The sequence below is a fragment of the Trachemys scripta genome, chromosome 3 (assembly GCF_013100865.1).
Source record: "Trachemys scripta elegans isolate TJP31775 chromosome 3, CAS_Tse_1.0, whole genome shotgun sequence".
In the NCBI taxonomy this organism is placed as follows: Eukaryota; Metazoa; Chordata; order Testudines; family Emydidae; genus Trachemys; species Trachemys scripta.
This window is the reverse complement of record NC_048300.1, coordinates 112836414-112862217: the sequence shown is the minus strand read 5'-3', so window position 1 is coordinate 112862217 and position 25804 is coordinate 112836414. Positions and strand designations below refer to the sequence as shown.

The 25804-nt window shown below is 41.3% G+C and overlaps 1 protein-coding gene across 3 annotated transcripts; it reads left to right on the top strand.

Annotated features, from left to right (window-relative positions):
- The first annotated feature begins 2127 nt into the window (after positions 1–2127).
- SMPDL3A (sphingomyelin phosphodiesterase acid like 3A) lies at positions 2128–24865 on the top strand. Of its 3 annotated transcripts, XM_034765758.1 has the most exons (9): positions 2247–2361; positions 4425–4501; positions 5720–5933; positions 9452–9596; positions 12699–12795; positions 14562–14740; positions 17399–17579; positions 20921–21045; positions 21997–24865. In XM_034765758.1, exons 3-9 carry the CDS (start codon positions 5890–5892, stop codon positions 22339–22341), a joined length of 1116 nt encoding a protein of 371 aa, XP_034621649.1. In that variant the 5' UTR covers positions 2247–2361; positions 4425–4501; positions 5720–5889; the 3' UTR covers positions 22342–24865. The 3 variants fall into 3 exon arrangements, with proteins under 3 accessions (XP_034621647.1, XP_034621649.1, XP_034621650.1); XM_034765756.1 differs by lacking the exon at positions 4425–4501 and having other exon boundaries at positions 2128–2361; XM_034765759.1 differs by lacking the exons at positions 2247–2361; positions 4425–4501; positions 5720–5933 and adding an exon at positions 8208–8339.
- Positions 24866–25804: the final 939 nt, after the last annotated feature.

Here is a 25804-nt window from a genome sequence, read left to right as displayed (position 1 = left end):
AATACTATGATATATCCCTTAAAGAAAACTTGCTAAGCAAGCAGTTTTTAAAGGTCAAGCAAGAGGTTTCCTTATGATCGTCAATTAACCAGATATGGGTTTTTTTCAGTGTCCATGCCTTGGGACCCTGACAGACACATTCCTCAGGGTACATTACAGACAAGCTTCCTGTTTTTCTAAAATACATATATCAGCAATTTCAACATTCTTAGCAGGAAGGACGCAGCGTCAAGCTGCCCTGTCTGTGGCACCCAAAACCCCCTCCCCTCCTGCCTGGGTTATGCTAAGGCTGCTGCATGACCAGTTTACGGCCTGCTGACTTGACTACATTTAACAATAAGCAATAGTGGTTTCAGGCACTTTACTGGTTTGCCAAAATCTCCCCGTATAGCCATCACTGAAGGTTATTTAAGAACAGGTTGGACAAACACCTGTCATGGATGGTCTAGGTTTATTTGGTCCTGCCTTAGCACAGGAGGCTGGACTTGATGATTACTCAGGCTCCCTTTTAGCCCTGCATTAGTATGATTCTATGAGGTGTAAAGGTTCACCTGTGCAGGATTTGAGGCCCTCTACGCACACGTGCAATTTTGCTCATGGGAGCAGTTCCATGGAGCAAATGGAGCAAACTTACACACTTACCTGTTTGCAGAATTGGGACCTTTGTAGCTGGAACCTAGACTGTAAGGCCCAAATTCTATTACACTGCTAATATTACTTGCTGTTGCATAGCACTTTTCATCCGCAGATCTCAAGCCACTTTACAAAGGAACGTATCATTAGCCCTATTTCACAGATGGAGAAACTGAGACACTGAGTCAAAATGACTTGCTTAAGGCCACCAGGTAAGAGGCAGACTCAGGAACAAGAACACAACTCTCCTGACTTGCAGTGTGACCATGTGCCTCTTTCTAAGGCACCTGTAATCTTATACTGTACCTCAGATATATTTAGTCCATTCTGCACTGTACCTTCAGCAGGTGTCCCTACATGTCAGAGGTTTCTGGATGCATCCCAGTGCAGAATACGCCCTAATAATAGAAGCCTGTGACAATGAGCTCTGTTAATAACTGTCCTAGGCAAGTGCTGGAAGGCCCATCTCATGGTATGCTTTAATGTACACTAGCTAATGGAGAGCACTGCACTCCTGCAGTGACCTCCGTGCAGAGGGCTGGATGATCTCATTGGGCTCTTCTATCTGTAAAGGTGTGATTGGCTCTAACACATGGACTTTGGCTCTCCTGCCAATTGTCCTAGGGGTGATAAAACACCCTAGTTACAAGAGGTGACTTTTCTTATTGGCAGTGAAAGGGGCCCCATTGCTCTTTGGACAACAATTCTTTCCTCTAAGGCAGGGATCGGCAACTTTTGGCACGCGGCCCACCAGAGTAAGCACCCTGGCAGGCCGGGCCGGTTTGTTTACCTGCCACGTCCGCAGGTTTGGCCAATCGCGGCTCCCATCAATGGGGGCAGTGGGAAATGGCGGCCAGCACATCCCTTGGCCTGCGCTGCTTCCCACGGCCCCCATGGGCCTGGAGCGGCGAACAGCAGCCAGTGGGAGCCACGATTTGCCGAACCTGCAGACGCGTCAGGTAAACAAACCCGCCCAGCCCGCCAGGGTGCTTACTCTGGTGGGCTGCATGCCAAAGGTTGCCGATCCCTGCTCTAAGAGTATGTCTACATGTCACACCAAGCCCAGGTGTGTGGGACCTGTGCTTGTGGATTGGTGTTTCCAAGTTCATGCTTGAGCATCCATGCTGCATTATAAACATGGGTTTACAACTGCTGGACCTAGTTCTCATAGTCATGCTAATGCATCCATACCGCTCTATGCAGAGCTTCTGACTCAGGTCTGTGTCCACACTGCAGAACTGAAGGCCTTAAACCCAGTTACCACAGGACTCAAGCTCTGACCCCGCCCAGCAGGGTCCTAGGACCCAAGCCCTGAGGGCTTGCCGACTGGCACTCATTTGTGTGCGGAGGCAAGGGGTCCTTGGGCTCAGACCTGCATCAGCGGCTGGTGCAAGGTAGAGTGTAGACACGCCCCCAGGGACTAACCACTACGGTGGCGCAGGAGCAGCCTCCACTTCTGATCTCCGGGCCTGGAGCACCCGGGACAGCAGTGTTCAGTGCACAGCGGGGCTGCTTTGCAGGACAGGAAGTGTGCCACGTGACCTGCCCCAGCTCACCTTCCTCCCCCTCCCAAGGCCGATCACATGAGAGGAGCCTGTCCCGGGGCAGCTTCGCTGAGCATGGAGCTGGCGGGCGGGCGCTGCGCGCTCAGCCTGTGGCTGCTGCTGTGCCGCTTGCCGGCCCCGGGCGCCGCCGCTCCAGCGCCGCCAGCAGGGCCCTTAGCCGTGGGTGAGTCTGGCTGAGCGCTCCGGGGAGCTAGCGCTGAGCCTCAGCCGCCGGGCTTGTCTCTCCCCCCGCCCCCAAAGAAGTAGGGCAAGGGGCCGCCCCTGCTGGAAAGGAGGCGGAGGGGCAGGGCTGGGGCCCCGGCTCCGTGGGGTTGTCACCTACAGCCAGACCCTCCCGACCGGGAGCGACCCCGACACAAAGGAGCTGCCAGTCAATAGCTCCAGCCAGCCGGGCTTGTTCCTGCCCCCCTCCCCCTTCATCCCCCCTGCTGCTGGCTGCTGATTAATTGCAAAGCCCACGCTGAGAATGAGAGGCAGACAGAGCTCTCCTCCTGGGCCCCTGGTGCGGGGGGGCTGGGGACTTCCTCCCCCTCCCCCTCGGGGGCCTCACTGGAGACACCTCACTATAGCCTGGGAAAGCTTTACATCCATCCCGTGTGACTTGTCCCTGCCGCTGTAAACTGGCTCTGTGGCACTGCCACATTCCCTTACCTGCTTTCATATGTACCTGGCTGGAAATGTCCAGAAACTTCCCTGCCGGGGAGGTATCCCCCCCCCTTCCTTTTTATACACTCCCCCCCCTCGTTTGCTTTATTTTTAACCAAATGTACAATGCCATGGTATTTACTTCTCTTCCCAAAGCTGAGGCATTTGTGTGACTCCCAGCACTCTCCCAGATAAATCAGTCAGTGCCTGACCTGATTTCAGAGTAGCAGCCGTGTTAGTCTGTATCTGCAAAAAGAACAGGAGTACTTGTGGCACCTTAGAGACTAACAGATTTATTAGAGCATCAGCTTTCGTGGACTACAGCCCACGTATATGCATCCGAAGAAGTGGGCAGTAGTCCACGAAAGTTTATGCTCTGATAAATTTGTTAGTCTCTAATGTGCCACAAGTACTCCTGTTCTTTTTGCCTGACCTGAGTAGAGCATGCTACAAGTAGGCTTGGCAGAATTCTATTTTTTTTTTAATAATATATATAGAGAAGATCCATGTTTATTTTTAAGCATCCGGCCCCCCCCCCCCCAATTGTTATTGATCTAAATTTTCACAGTTTGGGGAAATTGAGGGTGTGTGTCTGACTGGGGGATCACACAATTATTTAATGATAGTAGACATTAAGATTCAAAAACTTAAAGCTTTATAACCATCCAAACACAAATTGTGACCATCACTGGTCAAAATATACAAAGTAAATACCCTTAAATCAAACTCTAATATCTTCTCGAATAGCATTTTTCTTTTCCTATCTGTAAATTTTTGACTGATATTGATGAACATAAGAACAGCCATGCTGGGTCAGACCAATGGTCCAGCTACCCAATAATCTGTCTTCTGACAGTGGCCAGTGAGAGGTGCTTCAGAGGCAATGAATAGAACAGGTAATCATCTCAAGTGATCCATCCCCAGTCACCCATTCCAACTTCTTGGCCTTCACAACATCCTCTGGCAAAGAGTTCCACAGGTTGACTGTGTATTGTGTGAAGAAATACTTCCGTAAATTTGTTTTAAACCTGCTGCCTATTAGTTTCATTTGGTGACCCCTAGTTCTTGTGTTATGAGAAGGAGAAATTGCACTTCCTTATTACTTTCTCCACACTAGTCATGACTTTACAGATCTCTATTATATCCCCCCTTAGTTGTCTCTTTTCCAGTCTTATTAATCTCTCCTCATAGGAAAGCTAATCCATACCCCTAAACATTTTGTTGCCCTTTTCTGTACCTTTTCCAATTACAATATATCTATTTTGAGATGGGACAACCAGATTGGTTTTTTTTGTTTTGTTTTGTTTTTTGGTTGGTTTGTGTGTGTACAATGAAATTGATATTTACTGACATTTACCAATAAAAAAATCAAATCTTTCCAAAGCTGAGTATAGGTTATGTTGTCTGCATGAGGGTGTGGTTCAAACAATGGCATACAGGCTCGGCCCTGCATTACTTAATAATGCAATATGTCTGAAATTTATTTATTTACTCCATTATAATAAACATTAACTCATGTTTTGCCTTTGGTCAGCAAAGCAAACTCCACATTTTTCTCTGTGTGATTTTATTTTCTTCCAGTTATATACATGTTTTAAAAGAACTATTGCTCCATACTCAGCTTCTGTGACTCATATGCATCTGAAATGCAAACCTCTGTAAGTTTCCAGAAGACAAATCTTGCAACCATTAGCAGAAATTGCAATATTACAATTTTCAGATGTTCACATCTTCTTTTTAAGTTCCTGAAATAAGTTTCTGGTTAAAGCACACTATGAGGAGTCTGACTGGGGTTCTGTTCCCTGCTCTGCCATTGGCTGGCTGTGTGACCTGGGGCAAATCACTTTGCCTCTATGCCTCAATTTCCCTTTTGTATAATAGAGATAATAATTTCCCCTTTTATAAAGTGCATTGAAATCTACAGCTTGAAAGGACTATTTATTATCATATCTGAAACCTGAAGGTCAGTATTCCTATAATATGTAACTTGGTAATTCATCTTTTAGTTTAATATACACCTAAAGTCCATTGGGTGCTTGGCTCTGCTTAGTGCTCAGGAACAACAGTTGAAATCTTACCAGACACCTAGTAGCTAGAGACAGATACAAAAGATAAGGCTGGTAGAGGCTCCATGCCCTGGTAAGAAGTCTAGGCTGCCTGTTATCACAGCTGCTGGGGAGAAGGTTGGGGTTTTTGGACCCTGCCTGGAGGCGTCATCTTTCCTATCAACTTTAGGATAGTACATGTCTGAAAAAATTGAAACTCCCCCCTCCTCTAGCTGCTGGAAGGGAGAAGTGCTTTCTTTATTTCCCCACACCCAGCAGTAAATAAGGAGGCTCTCCATCACTCCACCCCACATCATCTTCCAATTGTGGGTCATTTTCTGCTGCCTATGCTCACAGCTTTCCCAAGCAGTAGCAATAGAATGAAATCGATGTGATTCTTGTCCGTTTCAAACCACTCACACAGGCTAGTGAACAGCAGCAGTGGGACTGATCATGGTTTTGTTAAGTTTACTCTCCTCCTGTTTAGCAAAACTTTGAGGCACAACAGAAGCACCGGAGCAGTCTGTAGATTTAGGATTACAACGCTGCATCTTGTACATTCAGTTCACATTTGCAGGTTGTCTTTGTAATCATGGAGGCAAAAAGCTTAGTTTTTAAAATGAAAGCTTAAATTCTGCAGAACTTGATGGCATAGGCCCCACATTCATCAGGGCTAGTTTCCCAATCTCAGTTGATAAATAGATTTGCCAAGCATGGGCAAAACAGGATGATGTTGACTCATATATTAGTCTTAATGCAAACTGTAAGGAGAAACTCAGCACCGTGGCAAGAAATAATCCATTTTCATTACTGTTTGTTTTCTAAAAACAGGGCAGTTCTGGCATGTATCCGACTTGCATTTAGACCCTACTTACCACATCACTGGTGATCACACCAAAGTTTGTTCTTCTTCCAAAGGGGCTAATGCCTCCAACCCTGGGCCTTTTGGAGATTTTTTCTGTGATTCTCCATATCAACTTATTTTATCAGCCTTTAAGTACATGAAAGAGTCTGAACAACAAGTTTCCTTCATGATATGGACGGGGTAAGTAATTGAGTCAGTTAATAGCCACCCTGCTAGTGAAACACTTTGAATAGTTGGAAGACCATAGTGCACTAGTTTTAAATACTCAAACATTTGTTTCTGTATGCAGCAATAAATTTGAGTCAGATGCTGCTTCTGTCTGCTCTGCTTGCATTATCTGAATTACTAACAAGTAGGGCTATCAATCTAAGGGCTGGTCCACACTAACCCCTCAGTTCGAACTAAGATATGCGACTTCAGCTACGTGAATAACGTAGCTGAAATCGAAGTACCTTAGTTCGAACTACAAGGTACTTACTGCGGGTCCACACGCAGCAGGCAGGCTCCCCCGTCGACTCCGCTTACTCCTTTCGCGGAGCAGAAGTACCGGCGTTGATGGCGAGCACTTCCGGGATTGATTTATCGTGTCTAGATAAGATGCGATAAATCGATCCCAGAAGATCGATTGCTTACCGCCGAACCCAGAGGTAAGTATAGACGTACCCTCAGTTAACTCAAGCGATTAATGCAAAACAGATTAACTAGATGATTAAAAAATATTCATGATTAATCGCAGTTTTAATCGCACAGTTAATAATAGAATACCAATTTAAATTTTATTATAAATATTTTTGGTTGTTTTTCTACATTTTCAAATATTGATTTCAATTACAACACAGAATATAAAGTGTACAGTGCTCACTTTATTACAAATATTTGCAGTAAAAAGATCAACAAAAGAAATAATATTTTTCTATTCATCTCATACAAGGATGTAGTTCCTCTTTATCATGAAAGTGCAACTTACAAATGTAGAACTTTTTTTTACGTAGCTGCACTCAAAAACAAAACAATGTAAAACTTTAGAGCCTACAAGTCCGCTCAGTCCTACTTCTTGTTCAGCCAATCGCTAAGACAAACAAATTTGTTTACCTTTACGGGGGATAGTGCTGCCCACATCTTATTTACAATGTCACCTGAAAGTGAGCAAATGTGTTCACATGGTACTGTTGTAGCTGGCGTTGCAAGGTATTTATGTGCCAGATATGCTAAATATTCATAGGCCCCTTCATACTTTGGCCACCATTCCAGAGGACATGATTCCATGCTGAATTTAAATTGGTATCTATTATTGTTTAACGGTGTGATTAAAATTGTGATTAATGGTGATTATTTTTTTTAATCGAGTAATTGCAATTTTTTTTAATCGTTTGACATCCCTACTAACAAGTTGCAAGACTGACCGAATGTTTAAGACCTCTGTAACAGATTTGGAGGTGCTGTGGAATAATTTATTAATATTGTATGTTGACCTGGTTATTGGGATGTTTACTGTATAAATATATTTGTATAGTTTAATATTGGCTGTTGGCGAAAACAAGGGAGCAGGAGGGAAAAAGAAATAAAGAACAAATTTTTAACAAGGATGGAACACTGGAACAAACTACAAAGGAAAATGATGGATTCTCGATCTCTTGGAGACTGGATGCCTTTCGGTGCTTTAACCAAACGAGTTATTGGGCTTAATACACTTAATACAGGGGTAAATGGGTGAAATGTAATGGCCTGTGTTATACAGGCGGTCAGGCTAGATGACTTAATAGTCCCATCTGACTTTAAACTCTAAGAATCTATGGAAAAGAATGACTCAAAAGAAGCCACTTCTCTACAAACACTTGAGGGTGTTAAGAGACAATAATGCCAGGACAGGAAGAGACCCAGGAGCATAGGTGATCAAAAGAACTGTGGCAGGTTTAAAAAGAAACACACTCTCAAGCATGAGTGGAGTTGTTTGTGGGAACCAGGCTCAGACAAAGGCACCCACTGGAGAGTCTGAAGAAGTTAGGCCTGCCAGGTTAGCATCAGATGATGGTAAGCCTTTAGGTCAGACACACGTGTATAGACTATTTTAAAATATTTTTTCTCTAAATGCGTTGTTCCCATTGTTAAAATAAACAACACTTTGGTTTGAGAAGGCTGTCTAATCATCCATTGGATACCTCTAGTCACAGACTCCTGAAGGGGAGACCTGCAGGTACCTGAACCCAGTCAGACCTTCTGGGTAAGCACGGCTGATGCAGAGTCTGTTGTAGGCCAGGGCTCAGTGTAAGAGTGGGATGACTGTGGAGTTCCACCCTGGTATAGGTAAAGGCCTGAGACCTAAGGAGATGCACACAGAGACCTGAAAAGAGAGAGAAGTGCTGCTGCTCTGTATCCATGGTAACCTCCTATGTGATTTTCATCTGCTACATTTTCTCTATCTGCAGTCTTCTCTGTCCTTTATTTTGTGGTGTGGCTGGTTAAAAGAGATGTCCGCTTTATAATGCTGCCCTCCTCGTCTCTAACAACTGAAGGATCAGGCAGCCTGTGGTTTGAATGTTTGGTTGAACCACCACATGGTTGTGCACAGTAATGTAATACTCGGAGGATAGTTATTTTAACTGCATGTTGGGTTCATACTTATGCCTTGACTTATGTGGTGAACAGGATTGGGTCAGGCCTGGCTACTACTCAGATGGGAGACTTTCAAGAAAAAATCAGGTTTTAAGGAAAATTCAGGAGGAACCTTTCTCCTCTTTGAGTCAATACTGAACGGATAACTCAGTATTATGCCGGTGGTGGTGCTCTCTTTTTGACAAGAATTAGAACAAGCCTGCCCACTTTATCATCAACAAAGGCTGCTCCTGTAGTTGAGGCTGGGATGCAGGAGAGCAGGGTTGAAGTCCTATGTTGATCCCAGGCAAGACATTTACTCTGTCTGTGCCTCAGTTCCCCATCTGTAAAATGGGGGTAATGATACTTCCCATTAGCAAAGGGATGCTATGAAGATAAATGCTTGTGAAGCTTTTGAACACTATGGTGATGGAGGCCATGTCATTAGCTAGACAGGACTATCCTGGTATATTCCGTAAGAACTGGAGGTGATTAGTTTGGCGTCCTAGCCAAAATCCCACATTCTACCTACCTACAATTCCCTCTTCAGTGTAAATTAGTGGATGTTTTACTTTTAGTGATGGGTATTTATTTTAGTGATGGGTGTGATGCCTGTGATTGCTGGTTTATCTTTGTGTTTCAAGGTCTTTTGAGCTAAAAGGTGCTATATAAATACAGTAGTAGGATGCTGACAAGTGTATATATAAACAGACCAGACTAGATTAACCTATTGCACTTTATTTTCAACAGAATGGGAATAAATAAATAAATAAATAAAACCTTAAATGGCTCATGTGGGGAAGGGGCAGGGAAGCAATGAAATCCAGATTACATATCGACTTTGAGTGGGTTGGTTTGATAATGAAAAGTCTTAATAGTGGTAAGTATTTATCATGGGATTCTCTGTTAAACATGGAACCTATTTATAAAAGTAGCAGACTTGGCAGGGTCCCTCTCAGACAATGCACTAGCTTTTTATTTGAGTTCTGTAGCAGTGTTCCAGGCCAGAATTTAGGTGCATTGGCAGAGTTGTTCAGAATAACAAATGAGTTGTTTTTTACAGTGTTGTAGCTACTTTGACACTTATGAGGTCCTCTTCTTTTTAGGGATAGTCCACCTCATGTTCCAGTGGAGGAACTCTCCACAAAGATGGTCATTAATGTTATTGGCAATATGACTTCCACCATTCAAAGTTTCTTTCCAGATCTCCAGGTGTTTCCTGCGTTGGGTAATCATGACTACTGGCCACAGGTAAAATGAGTTTTTAGGAATATGAGTGGATGGGCTTCTTTACCAGAATGGCTGTGTATAATTAAAAGTGCTGGAACAGTGCAATAAAAATTAAATTTGTATGTGTGTGTTATACTGGAGGCAGTATCCTATGATTCTCCAGTTTACACCTAGATCTTCACATCACTGTAGTATGGAAATATTTACATCTGAAGTACAACTTTCTCTGTGTGTAAAGTTACCTGAACTAATGCTGATCAAATCTTTCTATTGACCTATGATATTGCAAACTGACTTAGATAATTTGAATGCTTATAAATCATGAAACCACTACCTCATATACACAGTTTATATACATTTAATTTTTTATGCTGGGTAAATCGTGTGTGTGTGTGTGTAATACTTGAGCTCAGTACTACAGATGGCATCCTTAATGGGATCTGTCAGTGTGTCAGTAATATTCAAGGCCTGCTTAAAAGCTCATTGGGAGTGTGTCCATTGACTTCATTGGACATTGGATCAAGACCATGTACTTTTTTTGTAATTAATTTCCTGCTTTCTAATGGTGACATAAAACAAATGATAACATAAAATCCCACCGTTCCTTCACAGATATCAAAAATTGCATTAGTAGTGCATTGTTTGGGACTGCTACAGATATTTCCACTGACAAGTTATTGGTCCCATAGTTCATTCCAGTCTGGCACAATGCCTTTCTGACTTCCACATTGTGTTAGCAATGTTGTTCTCACCATAGATGAAAACATAGTGAACACTAGAAACTGAACATATCCACTAAACATATTTCAAAGTTAATATAGAAGTTTAAAGGAGTAAGGGCTAAATTCTCCCACCAGATCTTAGGGGAGGAGGTAGATCTTATGTAAGCAGATCAGTTGCAGTAATTTGTTTTTAAATTTTAGCCAGGACTCTCTAAGATCTCTCCCATACTCTAAACAGTCCTCTCCCTTCCCCCCAAGCAGCATTCTGTATGTCAATTAGCCCTTACGGGGAGGAGGGGAGGGGGAGGTATCTTTTAATATAATATATAGTTACATCTGTTTCTCCCCTTTGCTTAAATGAAATTTAGTTTAGGTTTTTGTTGTTGTTGTTTGTTTGTTTTTTAAAAGGAGTTTCAGCATTTAGGGAGAATAACTGACATGCAGCAACCTCCTGGGATCTAGAGGAAGGTAGCAGCATACAAATATTCTGATACACATTGGCTGATGTAAATTCTCAGTGCAGACATTAGCATTTAGCTATTGAGCACCCTGTATGGTGAATGTTAGTCGTGTTTGTAAAGCATATGCAATATAACACATTGAAATATAGTAAACTAGGACAGAAAAATATCATGCTCCAAAAACTTGTTTGCTGTTTAAAGGGAAACTGCACCCATTTCCCTCAGCGTTGCACTCTAAAAATATGTGAGTATTTATTATATAGCATTTTGTTTTGAAATATCAGACTTCATTGATGTGCAGAATTGCCATGTTTTTTCCCTATAGTTTGAATATCATGTGGGAATATACAAGGGAGACACTGTACGAAATGTGAGGGTGCTGCAAGTTTGGATGGGCTCTATTTTATAGGCACTTTCTTACTACGTGCCACAAACTGACATTGATGTGGCACAGCACATAGGGCTGCTGTTGCAGTCCAAAAGCAGGAGTGAAATATGTATGCCCCAATATGCTGAACACCAACTGATTGAGTAAAGCTACTTAATGATCTTTGGTCCTTTTCTTGTTGCAACATATGTGGAAAATATCAGTGGATTAATATGTAATTGAATAGTCTTTCAGCCTTTGTTGTCCTCTTGCACAAGCCTACCTGGTAGCTCCAATTAGAACAGGCTCCCTAATTTAGTGTCTAATCCAAATGTACACAGAACGGGACCCTGTGTTTGGGAGCCAGATTGAAGCCTCCTTGAACCCACAATTGAGCCTCATATCTGGAGCTAGATTTAAGCATATCTGTTGGATAAACACTCACCATATATTTGACCAGTGCAGTTCTGGAAATTCCTTTCACAGAAACAGAAGCATATGTGATCCATGCAGCAAAAAGATGTAGACTGATTTTTGATAGCTCTACGTGCATGCAAAGACTGAAAGATGCTTTTATCCACAGACCTTGAAATAAGAGTGTCAACCTCAAGTGCCTACAAAGTTTAATTTTTACATTTTATTTGAACAAATCTGAAAACCACCATAATACTATTCTCTCACCCCCCCCCCCCACGCACACACAATGTTTTGTGAATCAGAAAGGTGTAATTTTCATCGTGCATCAAAAAGAAAAACAAATTTTGAAACTTTGAAATTTTTTGTGCAACCGAGTTGTTAAGCCCTAATCCTATTGCTTTAAATGTTTCTAGCACTCATTTACTAGTGGTGTTAAATGCCATAGAAAAGTGACTTCACATTCAGTTCTGACTGAAATTCAGGTATTTGGTTCTGATTACTTGAACCTGGATCTCTGACAGCCCCGGTGAATGCCCTAACCACTAGGCTATTCTGGGATTGGAGTGTGGAGGGTGGGACGGTTTTTGACTTTTATGTGAAAAATTTGTATCAACATCTTTAACTAGAACTCTTGCACTTTCACCTGACCCAAGCAATGCTCAAGTGCCTCAGCAAAACCTGATTAGAGAACTCTCACATCAAACTTAGACAGAAGATGGAAAGTTTTTTCCTCTAAAAACCCTGTTTAAATGTTTAGCTTGGGAGCAAAAGAGTGCTGGGGGGAATAGCATTATGATGGTTTTCAGATTTGTTTAAATAAAATGTAAAAAATTAAACTTTGTAGGCACCTGAGGTAGAGTGGACAAAGCGTCTTTCAGGCTTTGCATGTAAGTAGGGCCATAAAAATCTTTTTATTGCATTTACCACATATCTTTCTGTTACTGTGAAAGGAATTTCTACAGCTGCACTGGTCATCAGTGATATCTTGTAGTCAGAGCAGTACCTTAATCTCCCACTCCTTACCACTCTACAGAAGTAACTGGATGAGATTCTATGGCCTATGTTTTCCAGGAGATCAGACCAGATGGTCCCTTCTGGCTTTAAAAATCCATGAATTTGTGTGTTAGACTGTGATGAATGTTCTGTTTTTTGACAGGATCAGCTGCCTGTATCTGCCAATGAAGTTTACAGTGCAGTAGCAAATTTCTGGAAACCTTGGCTAACTGATGAGGCAATTAGTACCTTCAAGAAAGGTAAAATATGGTAGCTACATTTTGTAAAACTAATGCTGAGAGGTCTGACAGTTCTATAGATTTACCCTCTCTCTTTCACTAAACTGCAAGAATGAATGAGTGCAATAGAGCATCTGGCCCAGTTTCTCCAGAGGTAAAAGAGTTATTGATTTTGCTATATAGCAATTCCTGTCTACAGTTAATCTTGTAGGGAGACTTTATTCTTGTTCTAGTGTAATAATAATTCCCTGCTTTGGGTAGCACTTACAATGTTGTAAGCTTTGTGCAAACATAAAAGAGACTCATTCCCTGCATGGAAGAGTTCACAATCTAAAATAAGAGCATAACTATCAAGGAAGGGTATGTGAAGCCATAGTTACACTTGTACTTAAAGAAAAATTGAAGAATAATTGTTTACTTGTTTTGAGACTATTTGCAATTCAAAGAGCAAGATCTAGTAACACGTTTATGCAAAGTGAGGTGCTAGCAAATAATCTCTAGGATTACACAATTAATTAAAATGTTCCATATCTAATTTAGTTAATCAGATATAGGCTGATACAATAATGATTTTTTTTAAACCGACGGGCTGACAAACTCAATTCAGTTTCCAACTCCCAACAACACTGCAGGTTTGGAAGTTTAATTTGAACTGGAATATTTGGGGGTTGGCATTCTGAATAGGAGAGACTGGGTAAGAAGGACTTGAGAGCAAAAGGGGAGAGAGAGACTCTAATGGAATAACACACAGAGGGGCAGATCCTCAGCTGGTGTTAATTGAAGTCAGTGGAGCTATAGTAGCTGGGGGATCTGCTCCACAACATCTCAGAGTTAGGAAGAACACCTCGGGAATGGAAGTTGTTCATAACTCTGAAATGTTCACAACTTCGAACAAAATGTTATGGTTGTTCTTTCAGAAGTTTACAACTGAACGTTGACTTACTACAGCTTTGAAACTTTACTATGCAGAAGAAGAATGCTGCTTTTAACCATCTTAATTTCAATGAAACAAGCAAAGAAAGTTTCCTTACTTTGTCATATCTTTTTTTGAAACTTTCCCTTTATTTTTTAGTATTTTATGTTTAACTCTGTATTGTACTGTATTTGCCTTAGTAGTTTACGTTTAACACAGTAGTGTACTGTATTTGGTTTTGTTTTGTTTTTTTGTTCTCTGCTGCTGCCTGATTGCATACTTCCAGTTCCAAATGAGGTATGTAGTTGACTGGTCAGTTCATAACTCTGGTGTTCGTAACTCTGAGGTTCTGCTGTATGCTATAGAGGGTTGGCCAGAGTTGTGGGTTAATTTTTTCATGCTACTACATAACATAGGCTTCCTTTCATGAGCGTGAATGGATGGCAAAAACATTGTGTTTTCCTTTAATTGGATCTCTGTTTTGGAAGTCAGATGTCCTTTAACTACAGGAAAATCAGTGAACTCACAATGCTAATTTTGAGAACCCATGAAATGACTAAGATACTATTGTTGCATTTAGCACCACATATGCAATTACCCAATTCATACACACATGCGAATTGACAAATAAAGGGCAAAAAGTAGAAGTGGTCCTAAAAGATGCCCTGTGTCATTTTCCTCACCTCTGAGTGATCTTGAATACAGTGAAATCAACTAGATTATTTGAGAAATCAGGGCTGCTCGATATGAGTAAGCATGTCGGAATTTGGTTGATAGAAGTCTTACTAGTCTAACTGTCAGTGTAGTCCTTTCACTCTAAACTTGTGTTCCGAAAGCATTCTTCCTCTAAATTATGTTGATCTTGTTTCCACAGGTGGCTTTTATACACAACTCTTTCAATCCAGTGTTAGCCCTCAACCACTCAGGATAATCAGTTTGAACACAAATCTATATTACAGTCCCAACCATGTGACTCTGAATATAACTGACCCGGCCAACCAGTTAGCATGGTTGGAGAGCACACTAGAAATCTCTCTTCAAAAGAAGGAGAAGGTAGGCGTTACACACAGAATACTATGAATCAACTCAATGTCAGTAGTAGTATCCATCATATCTATTTGTGTAAATTGAAAGAAAGCTAGCAAAAGGAAAAAAGAAAGAAGTGAATCAAGTTTCAGGGCTATTTTAGGATTTGCAATTGATTTGATAGGGCAGAGGCTTTAAGAAATGTATATTTGCTACCTGCTACATACAGTAGTGAGCAATAGGAGAGGAAAAAAGAGACCTGATTCTAGTCTTACTTATACAGGTTTAATATCATTATAATAATGATAATATCATCTACAAAAAGGGAAATAAAAACAGCCCAGGAAACTACAGACCAGTTAGTTTAACTTCCGTGCCAGGGAAGATAATGGAGCAAGTAATTAAGGAAATCATCTGCAAACACTTGGAAGGTGGTAAGATGTTAGGGAACAGCCAGCATGGATTTGAAAAGAACAAATCATGTCAAACTAATTTGATAGGATAACAAGTCTTGTGGATAAGGGAGAAGCGGTGGATGTGGTATACCTAGAGTTTAGTAAGGCATTTGATATGGTCTCACATGATATTCTTATCGATAAACTAGGCAAATACAACTTAGATGGGGCTATTATAAGGTGGATGCATAACTGGCTGGATAACCGTACTCAGAGAGTAGTTATTAATGGTTCCCAATCCTGCTGGAAAGGTATAACGAGTGGAGTTCCGCAGGGGTCTGTTTTGGGTCCGGCTCTGTTCAATATCTTCATCAATGACTTGGATAGTGGCATAGAAAATACGCTTATTAAGTTTGCAGATGATACCAAACTGGGAGGGATTGCAACTGCTTTGGAGGATAGGGTCAAAATTCAAAATGATCTGGACAAATTGGAGAAATGGTCTGAGTTAAACAGGATGAAGTTTAACAAAGACAAATGCAAAGTGCTCCACTTAGGAAGGAACAATCAGTTTCACACATACAGAATGGGAAGAGACTGTCTAGGAAGGAGTATGGCAGAAAGGGATCTAGGAGTTATAGTGGACCACAAGCTAAATATGAGTCAACAGTGTGATGCTGTTGCAAAAAAAGCAAACATGATTCTGGGATGCATTAACAGGTGTGTTGTGAGCAAGACACAAGAAGTCATTCTTCTGCTCTACTCTGTGCTGGTTAGGCCTCAACTGGAGTATTGTGTCCAGTTCTGGGCACCGCATTTCAAGAAAGATGTGGAGAAATTGGAGAGGGTCCAGAGAAGAGCAACAAGAATGATTAAAGGTCTAGAGAACATGACCTATGAAGGAAGGCTGAAAGAATTGGGTTTGTTTAGTTTGGAAAAGAGAAGACTGAGAGGGGACATGATAGCAGTTTTCAGGTATCTAAAAGGGTGTCATAAGGAGGTGGGAGAAAACTTGTTCATCTTAGCCTCTAAGGATAGAACAAGAAGCAATGGGCTTAAACTGCAGCAAGCGAGGTTTAGGTTGGACATTAGGAAAAAGTTCCTAATTGTCAGGGTGGATAAACACTGGAATAAACTGCCTAGGGAGGTTGTGGAATCTCCATCTCTGGAGATATTTAAGAGTAGGTTAGATAAATGTCTATCAGGGATGGTCTAGACAGTATTTGGTCCTGCCATGAGGGCAGGGGACTGGACTCGATGACCTCTCGAGGTCCCTTCCAGTCCTAGAGTGTATGAATAATTCTGACCTCACTCCTGATCTGTGTTGGTGTACGTGAGATCAGAATCCTGTCTGCATTATAAGGACTATTACAGTACTTTCATAGCCCAGGAAATCCAAAATGGAATTATCCACAAAACTACAAGACTTGATGCAGAGGACATTTCTGCTATTTAAATGGGAAATTGGTTGAAAAGTTGCATCTATAACATGGTACCAGAGAACATGGGTATGTTTGTACATGTATTTGCAGTATAAATATTACATTCTTTCCTTTTAGCAGATAATACACATGAAAAGCATATTTCACAAACTCTATCTTGCATACACAAAATGTTGTTCAGATTGCTAAGCATGCAGAAGTAAAGAAATGAAAGTTAAAATTGTGTACACCGTTTTGTCTCCTGTGTGAATACATATTGCTACAATATTTAATCAGTCATATGCCATTTCTCAAACCCTACAATAAAATAATCAAACAATTTTGGAACCTAAAACAGTTCAAGAAAACAGCAAAAAGTTTTTCATTTTTTTTTTTAAATAATGGAACAAGTGTATTTTTTTCACTTTCCTTGTCTCCTAAATTACTGAAATCTTTTTTGCATAGCCTTTCCCAAAATATTGACACTAGTCCAAAGAACAATGCTAAAAATGTCACGCTGGCAAATATTTTTCAAAAAATTGTGAATGTTCAAAAAGAAAACCTTAGAAAGGAAATGTCTGCAGCTTTAGTTCTAGGAGTTGCCACTTCCCTAATATTGTAATAAATGTATTCACTTATGCTCATTTTCTGATGTAAGGTTACTAAATATTGGTTCATAATTACTTTACACACTGTTACTAACTACTCATACTTGCTTATAGCAAAACTAACTTACAGTGTTCAGGCTGACAAAGTCTTTCAAAGACCACATTATTATGAGACTCAATGTTAATCAGTTCTAGGCTAAAGCTGAAAATGTTTGCTTCATATGAGGATGCTAATTGTGTTGTATCTATCTGATCTTTTAGGTATATGTGATAGGACATGTGCCAATAGGATATCTTCCTTTCACAAGGAACATTACTGCCATAAGAGGATATTACAATGAGAGATTAGTAAAGATTTTTCGCAAGTATAGTGATGTTATTGCTGGACAGTTTTTTGGACACACACACAGAGATAGCATTATGATCCTTCTGGATGAGAAAGGTAATGATGTTTGTAGAATACAAGTGTCTTTGCTGCATCCTTTCCTGATTGGCTCCAAGTAAAAGAATATTTTGGTGTATATGGGGGCCAGTCGAACTCTGGTGTGAATTATTCTTAAAAAGAAATGGGGATGAAAGTGCTATTTATTTATTTTTTATCAAGGTTGTTGAACACTTACTACAACACTGTATAAATGGTGTTCTCCCCAAATTCCTGTAATGAGAACTGCACGGAAGAACTATGCATTGTATTGTAAGACAGATTGTCCACATTTTCCTTTTCTACTGATATTAGAAGAGGCTTTCTAAGCATCACACTTCTAATGAACGCCAATAGTTCCTAGACAAGCATCTCTAGTCTTTCCTCTCCTGTCTTTCAGTGACGTGGTCAAATTACACTGGCCAGTTCCTATTGTGTGTTATGTATGTCAAAGGGAATGTTCTCAGGCCAAGGAAACATGTTCTGCTTTTTGTGTTTCCTGCATCATTACTGAACCTCTCTGCTGGGTTCCCTGCTGCTTCAAAGTTAATTAAGATAAGTGGTGGCAGTGGGGAAAAGAAATATCTGCTTGTGCCATCTCCTTGATCAGGTGATTTCCCTTTGGGATAAGCACCCAGCTTTGAAGGCTTTGCATTGTGCTCTGAAATCACTTATTTTTAAGAGTGAGAGTGGCTACAAAGGATGTTGTTTCTAATAGAAATCGCTGCTTAAATATTTGTGTCTATACCATAGAATGGTGACTCCAGTGCCTGAGTTCGCTACAAGTTTATGGCTGTAAACTTGCCATAATTGACTCCACATTTATAATAGGTTTTATACAAACTTCTAAAAACAATTATAAAATCCTTCAGTGAATCAGCTCTTCACTCTGAGTCGCTGTTCTCTTTGACACCCAATAAGAAGGAATAGCACCAAGTGAGAGAACCACCTTTAAAGAGTTTGTTCTTAATGTGTCTGTTAAGGCAGTGTTTTGCCTAGATGATGTTCCCAGGGCTGGCTGCACATTTAATTAACTGATTACACATCCAAACTTCAGCGAGGGGGACAGACCAGCCTTGCTGCTTTGTCGCTGCAGTTTGCATTGTGCAAGTCACTCTGCTTCCAAATCTGTTTTATTGTCTTGTTCCTCAGACAAAAATAGGCACTTGCATGTCTAATCTTGCTCACTATGACTTTGCTCTTTTCAGAATGTGTTCTCATTTCAGGCATTTGTTTATTGACAAAGCTTCGCTGAATTCAAGCTCAATTGGAATTTGCAGCCAAAATCCATGTATTGAGATACAGAGTCCATTTTATCTCCTTCAGAAGAGTCTGCTGGCTTTCCAGCACTGTTCTTCAGCTTTCAGAGCACCTACTCACTTGTGGCCTTCAGCCTTGTGACTTCTGCACTGTTATGTTGGCTGCATAAAGGAATATCTAACTTTCTTCATAGAGATGCTCTAAATACACATACTTGTGTATTCTAGCTACTGAAAGTCCTCAAATATTCTCCCTTTGACTTTCTGTAAAGAGCAGGGTAGACATAACAGGTGCCAGCAGGGATTTCTCTCATAGCCTGGTTAGATGAGCTTCAGGACAAATTGTTTTACGCTCCTGACATTTCTGATAATGCAAAAAACATAAAGGAAGCTGCATGTAAGAAGTAAGTTGAAGATAGCTCTGATCTGTTTCCTTTAGTGAGGCTTGTCACAGTTCAGGGCACCTGTACCTGAATTCCCGCTCTGTGGTCCAGCAAGGGCACCCACTCTCAAGCTTCTGGCTCCCCAACTATCAGCTCTCTTGGGTGGAGACGTGTCCTAAGTTCCCTCTAAGCTTTGCGGCCATGCAGCAGCCTATTAAGTGCCATGCAGGCGCTCAGGGCTGTGGTGGGGAGAGGCGCCTCTCCCCCAGCTCCAGCCCAACTCGAAGAGAGGCACCTATCCCACGGCCCCAGTCCCGGAGCTGCTGTGGCAGGGAGAAGGGCCTCTCCCCACTGTTCCCCAGCCCAAGTGCTGCTCAGGGAGAGAGAGCTAGGGGGAGTCCTTTATCCCTGCTGTAGCCCCCAGGCAGCCTAAACCCCTCATCCCCGGCCCCACCCGAGAGCCCCCCCCAACCAGAGTCCACCCCCCGCAACCCTCTGCCCCCGCCCTGAGTCCCTCATCCTCAGTCCCACCCCACAGCCCGCACCCCCAGCTGGAGTCTGCACCTCCCCCCCGCATCCCGAGCCTCTGCCCCAGCCCTGAGTCTCCTCCCACACTCTGAACCCCTCAACCCCACCCCCACCACATAAATTTTGTTATGTGCACCAATATGGAGGTGATGTGTCACACATACCTCCATATTGGTGCACATAACAAAATTCATTCTGCACATGCGTGGGAAAAATTAGAGGGACCACTGGACGTGTCTCTCTCCTTCCTGACCAGGGTATTTCCAGGCTGCACAGCTCCCTGCCTACACGGAGTTCCCCAGCAAATCAGACTGCCTGAGCAGGCCAGCTTTGCCTTCTCCTCACAGGCTATAGGCAGCATAATTGCCCACAGTTAAATTACACCCAGCTCTTTCTGAGCAAGCACTTTTATTCTTAAGGGAAAAGCATTACAGAAAAAATATATTAAAACAATAAAAGGAGCCTCCCTTGGACAGTTTAAACTCACGCTGTTTATCCAAAAGTCCTTTCTCTGACTGTTGGTTCTCTAGAGAATCCAGTCTGAATCAGTATATGCAAATCTCTCCTGGTGGTGGTAGCTCTCTGGAGGTATTATAATCTGAGTAAATTTGCCTAATCACTCCCCCATTGTTCTTAGTTCCTGGAGGACTGTTGTTCCCACCCCCCATGGAATTGCATACAATCCCTGGCCCACAATTATACATAAACTTAATTCAATAAGGACCTGAAGAATAGCTTTGTAAATCTCAAAAGCTCGTCCCTTTCACAAACAGAAGTTGGTCCAATAAAAGAAAAATGACCTCACCCACTTTGTCTGTCTTCAATGAGGTTGTGCAGGAAATTGACATATCTGTCACCATGCTAACAACAGAAATACACTGGATATGTAGGGCATGGCTACATTCTGGATTGTTGGGCCAATGTAGCTATTCTGGTGCAAGCCTCCAGTGTAGATGCGCTGCACTGATGTAAAGCGGAGTTCATACGGGTGAGACGTACCTAGGTTTGCACCAGAGCAGCATCTCTATGCCGGGCGGTTGCACAGATATAGCTACCCCTCTGCAAAAATCCGTAAAGTACCTATGCCAAGGACCCTGGGACTTGTCTTCTTTGTTCTCAAATGTAAATAATGCATTTCTAAAAGCATTTACCCTAAAGAGAATGATTATTTCCCAATGTTTTTTTTTTTCAGAAAACCCAATAAATTCCTTGTTTGTGGCACCTGCTGTGACGCCAGTGAAAAGTGTGTTGCAGAGAGAGTCCAACAATCCTGGAGTCAGACTGTATCAATACGATCCTCTTCAGTATAGCTTGTTGGTATGTAAAGATTAAAAGCATTGTGTTAGTGTTAGGCTTGAGCTGTAGCTATTTTAATACTTTTTTCATACTGGGTGTCCTGCTGCCAGATTGGTGCTGGGTTCTGTCTTCTGAGTGATAGGCAGAGAGGGGTGGGAGGAGGAAGGGAAAAAATCTTCAAATAGGAACTATGCAGCCTTTCCTGGGCCTGAAAGATCCACCTCCCATTTTCTTTCTGCTGCCTAAACCCTAGAACACAGGATAAAAGTCAGAAAAAAAGCTTTTGTTCAGCTGTGGAAAAGGCAAGTAAAATCCTGACGTGTATGGATAGGTCTCTCTTTAGACACATGTGAGCTTTGGTGATAGAGAGAATAACTTTGGTGCACTTAGTCTGGCACTGTATAAAACACTGGAAGAGAACTTCCAGAAGGTTCAGGGGTGAAATCCTGGCCTCACTGGAGTCAATGGCAAAGCTTATGTGCTTAGCTGCTGCTCATTTCTCACATGACCCTCATTCCTGCAGGTCTTCGTTTCCCTACATTCTTCCCATGGCCTCCACTGGCCACCTATCCATATGCCACCAAATGGTGCCTGGGGAAAAGTGATTTCAGCCCTTACTATGCTTTTCTCACTATATGTAGTCTAGATCTGGTTTTAACATTCATTTGGCCAGCCATGAGAGATGTGCATAAGGACTTCGGTTTACCCTCTTCTTTGAGGGAAAGCACCTCCAATAATGTAGCTACTTCATTTGTCTCTCTCGTCTCTTTCTTCCCCCCACCATTACAGCAGTGCAAGTGCCAGCTTATGGTGTGAGCCCAACTCTTGGAGTGGGGCATGACCTTTTATTCAGTTGTGAATAATAAGCAGTGACAGCTTCCTAATCAATACATCATTCTAGAAACTTAATGAAGCAAGCAAGAAAGCAATACAACTGTGCCTCCCGCCTTTTTTTTTTTTTTAAACCTGTAGGATCTTTGGCAGTTTTACTTGAACCTCACAGATGCCAACATGAAAAATGAATCAAACTGGAAACTAGAATACATCCTGACCAAAGAATATGGTATTGAAGACTTGAAGCCAGAAAATTTATATGAAATAGCAAAGCAATTCGCTGTGCCACACAGCAAACTGTTTCAAAAATATTACAATAATTTCATTGTGAGTTATGACAAAAGCATTGTCTGTGAAGGGGACTGCAAGACCAGCCAGATATGTGCAATGCAGTATTTGGATCACTCTTTCTATACAGATTGTATCCAACGGGGTAGTGTAGAGATGAAGTACAATGTGATCAGTACTGATGTTGTTATGTAGCCTGTATTTTAAGGAATCTGTTTCCCTATTCTGCTGAAGTGGGAACCTGTGGCAATCCTCTGTGAATTGAAGGGGGGCATTACATCCCCTAAATCTTTTATTCTTGGTAAATATATTGGCCATCATTTTCCAATTGCTTTGTCTAAAGTTGAACACCTTAATAACAATGGCTTGATTTTTCAGTGATCCTGAGCACCAGTGACAGCCATTACAGTGAATGTGCACTGCAGTTGCTCAGTACTTATGAAAACAAGCCATTTTTATTCAGGTGTGTAAATATGGGTTTCAGTGTCTAACTTTAGGCACCTTGGTTTGAATACTTGGACGATATATACGCTGTTTAGATTATAATCTGTAACGCTGCAAAAAGCAATGTTTGTATAAATTTATAAGTCAAGTTATCGCACAATCAGTACACACACCTTTGTGATCTGTAAATATTTACTGAAAGTTGAAGGACACAGGACTATCCAGTACTAAGGATAGGTCTACATTTGGAGCTCGGGGTGTGGTTTCCAGTTCAAGGAGATATACTCCTGCTATCTGTAATTGAGCTCGCTTGCTAAAAATAGTGTAGTTGCAGCAGCATGAGTGGCGGGATGGACTAGCTTCCCTGAGCGCATGCCTAGGATGGGTACATATTTGGGTCAGCTAGCTTGTCCCATCACCAGCGCTGCCATGGCTACATGCTATTTCTAGCATGCTAGCTCAATCAGCACTAATGTGAGTATGTCTCCTTGAGCTGGGAATCATACCCCCAGCACCAAGTGTAGTAGGCTCAGATGCTCAAAGGTGCTTGGGCAACTAACACCCATGGGAGGTGCCTAAATGCCTTTGAGGATCTGGACATTGCTTTCTCCGTATACAGCTGTGTATATTAGTGGTAATGTCAGATTTATATTAACAGATTTTTTGACAATGTAGGGACACAAATCAGTGTTTGACTCACTGGAAGTCACTAATGAGATATGAATACACATTCATCTATGTAATACAGGCAAATGCGCACCTATCAGAAGATTTCTGAAACTTTTTCATAGGGTGAACTATATCGTAATACAGAGTTTCTCATGGACAACCTTTCCTCTGGTTTGTGATTGCACAGACCACCTGTTCCCTGAGTCAGCTGCAGCCATTGTTTGCATGAAAAAGTAATATTCTCCCAAGTATTTTAAATGTCTTTTAATGCAATTCAACATATGGAAATGAGAAGTCATTTTCTGCTCTCCATGGAGTGCAGGGCCACAGTTTGAGAACTGTGGTTAATACATATATTATTCATGAGTAGCCAAACCTATAGCTGTGGTTGCAAAACTATTCCCATTATTAACCCCTTGTTTTTCATGAAGTCTTAACTTACAGATAGATTTTGCTGTTGGAGAACATCTCATGTTTTGTCTCAACCCAAAAGTGAAATTTGTTCTGCAAAGTCTGAGGGGAAAATCCCTGCAGCTGCTGGTTATGAAGAATAAATTTAAAAAATAATAAAAAAATATTGTTAGCTTTTTTTCAAATACCTTAGACTTGTAATGGAAGGATCCTCCAATGAGGAATGCTTGCTTTTTCTAAGTTTGCATTCTGAAACAAATCTTTCAATGTTATTAACATTTGAGCAGGTCATCGAATATGCACAATAGGAAATCTCATTAAATTTTAAATGGTGCCCGTACATGCCCAACTCTAGCAATATGGACTTTGAAAAAAAGGTAAGAGAAATTAATCTGGCTTTCTTCAATTATTCTCTGTAAACAAGGCTTCCATACTATGACAGTGTTCCTTCCTTCCTTCCTATGAATGTTTAGAATGTGCTTGATCATTAAATCACACATTCTATTCATCTTTCCCATACACTGGCCTTTGCACACCAGAATGCAGCATGACTGACTTCTTAAAAGCATTGCTGGGATTCCTGTAACTATCACACTGGTATTTGTCCAAACTGTATGTCTTTGCATTAAGATAAAGTGATGCAGTGGCATTAAATACAAAAGAAAAGATGTGTTTTTAAAATAAAATAAGAAAATACAAGAATGAAGGTCCTCTTTTGAAAGCAAACTCACCCACATTATACATTTGTAGTATTTTCCCATTGCTGTTAGGAACAATCTGTCCAAAATAACATTTCTCTGATAACTTGACCACTCATATTTCACAATTAAAAAAAAAAATTGTGCACAAACTTAATTGCTGCATTAACATTTCGAGGGTGTGTAAAATATAGAAATATAGGTATTAATACCATGTAAACGTCATCTTTTATGCCAAATAATTTCTACTGTAATATTTCTCTTAAATTATATTTCCTGAAATTTTCCATGTTTTGTCAGCCTAAATGTGGCTTCCCCTCCCTCCCCCCCCTTAAAGTGGAATAAATCATTTAGAATGAATACCAGCAAATGGTCTGATTACATTCGAATGGAAGTAAAACAACCTTACACTCCTTACCATCCAATTGATCTGCTACTGGTAATCTCTCATGTATCCGGATATATAAATAAATAAAATAAAGAGAGCTACTTGTGCACTCTGTGAGTATGTTTGAGTACCTTGATATTTAGATGGTATGAGATGTGAATTGAAGTTGACATGAATATGAAAGCTAGCTTAATTGGTAGTTTCCTGAATTTCTAGCGGTTTTGTTGTCTAGAAATGCACTTGAGCAACCTGAACTCTCCACTGATAAAATACGTTGCACAAATATAAGCCAAGAGGAAACATAGGCAGATGGTGCAATGACAATAGCAGTTGAGATGTTAACTCTGTTTTTTCAACCTTCTGTAGCCAATTCTGCTTAATCCAGCCCCTTAGGGGAGTTTACCACTGTTCTTTTCTCCTACTTTTTTGTGGCTTCTGAGTCTAAATGTTAAGCAGGACACACAGGACCACCCCCCATAAACCATATACAATGAACTAGTAAATCACATGCATCTGACGAAGTGGGTATTCACCCACGAAAGCTTATGCTCCAATACATCTGTTAGTCTATAAGGTGCCACAGGACTCTTTGTTGCTTTTTAGCAAAGACAGCACTGGTCATTCTTTTATGTCGGATCCTGAAAGGAACTAAAACATATACAAATTCACAGGTTCAAAGCTTTATGGGTGTCAAGGCTCCTTCCCCATTCTGAACTTTAGGGTATAGATGTGGGGGCCTGCATGAAAACTTCTAAGCTTAACTACCAGCTTAGATCTGGTTCACTGCCACCACTCCCAATGTGCTAAGTCCCTTCCCTGGGTAGCCTTGAGAGACTCTTCCACCAATTCCCTGGTGAACACTGATCCAAAACCCCTTGGATCTTAAAACAAGGAGGAATTAATCATTTCCCCCCTTCTTCCCTTTCCCCCCACCAATTCCTGGTGACTCCAGATCAATCCCCTTGGATCTTAGAACAAGGAAAAAATCAATCAGGTTCTTAAAAAGAAGGCTTTTAATTAAAGAAAAAGGTAAAAATTATCTCTGTAA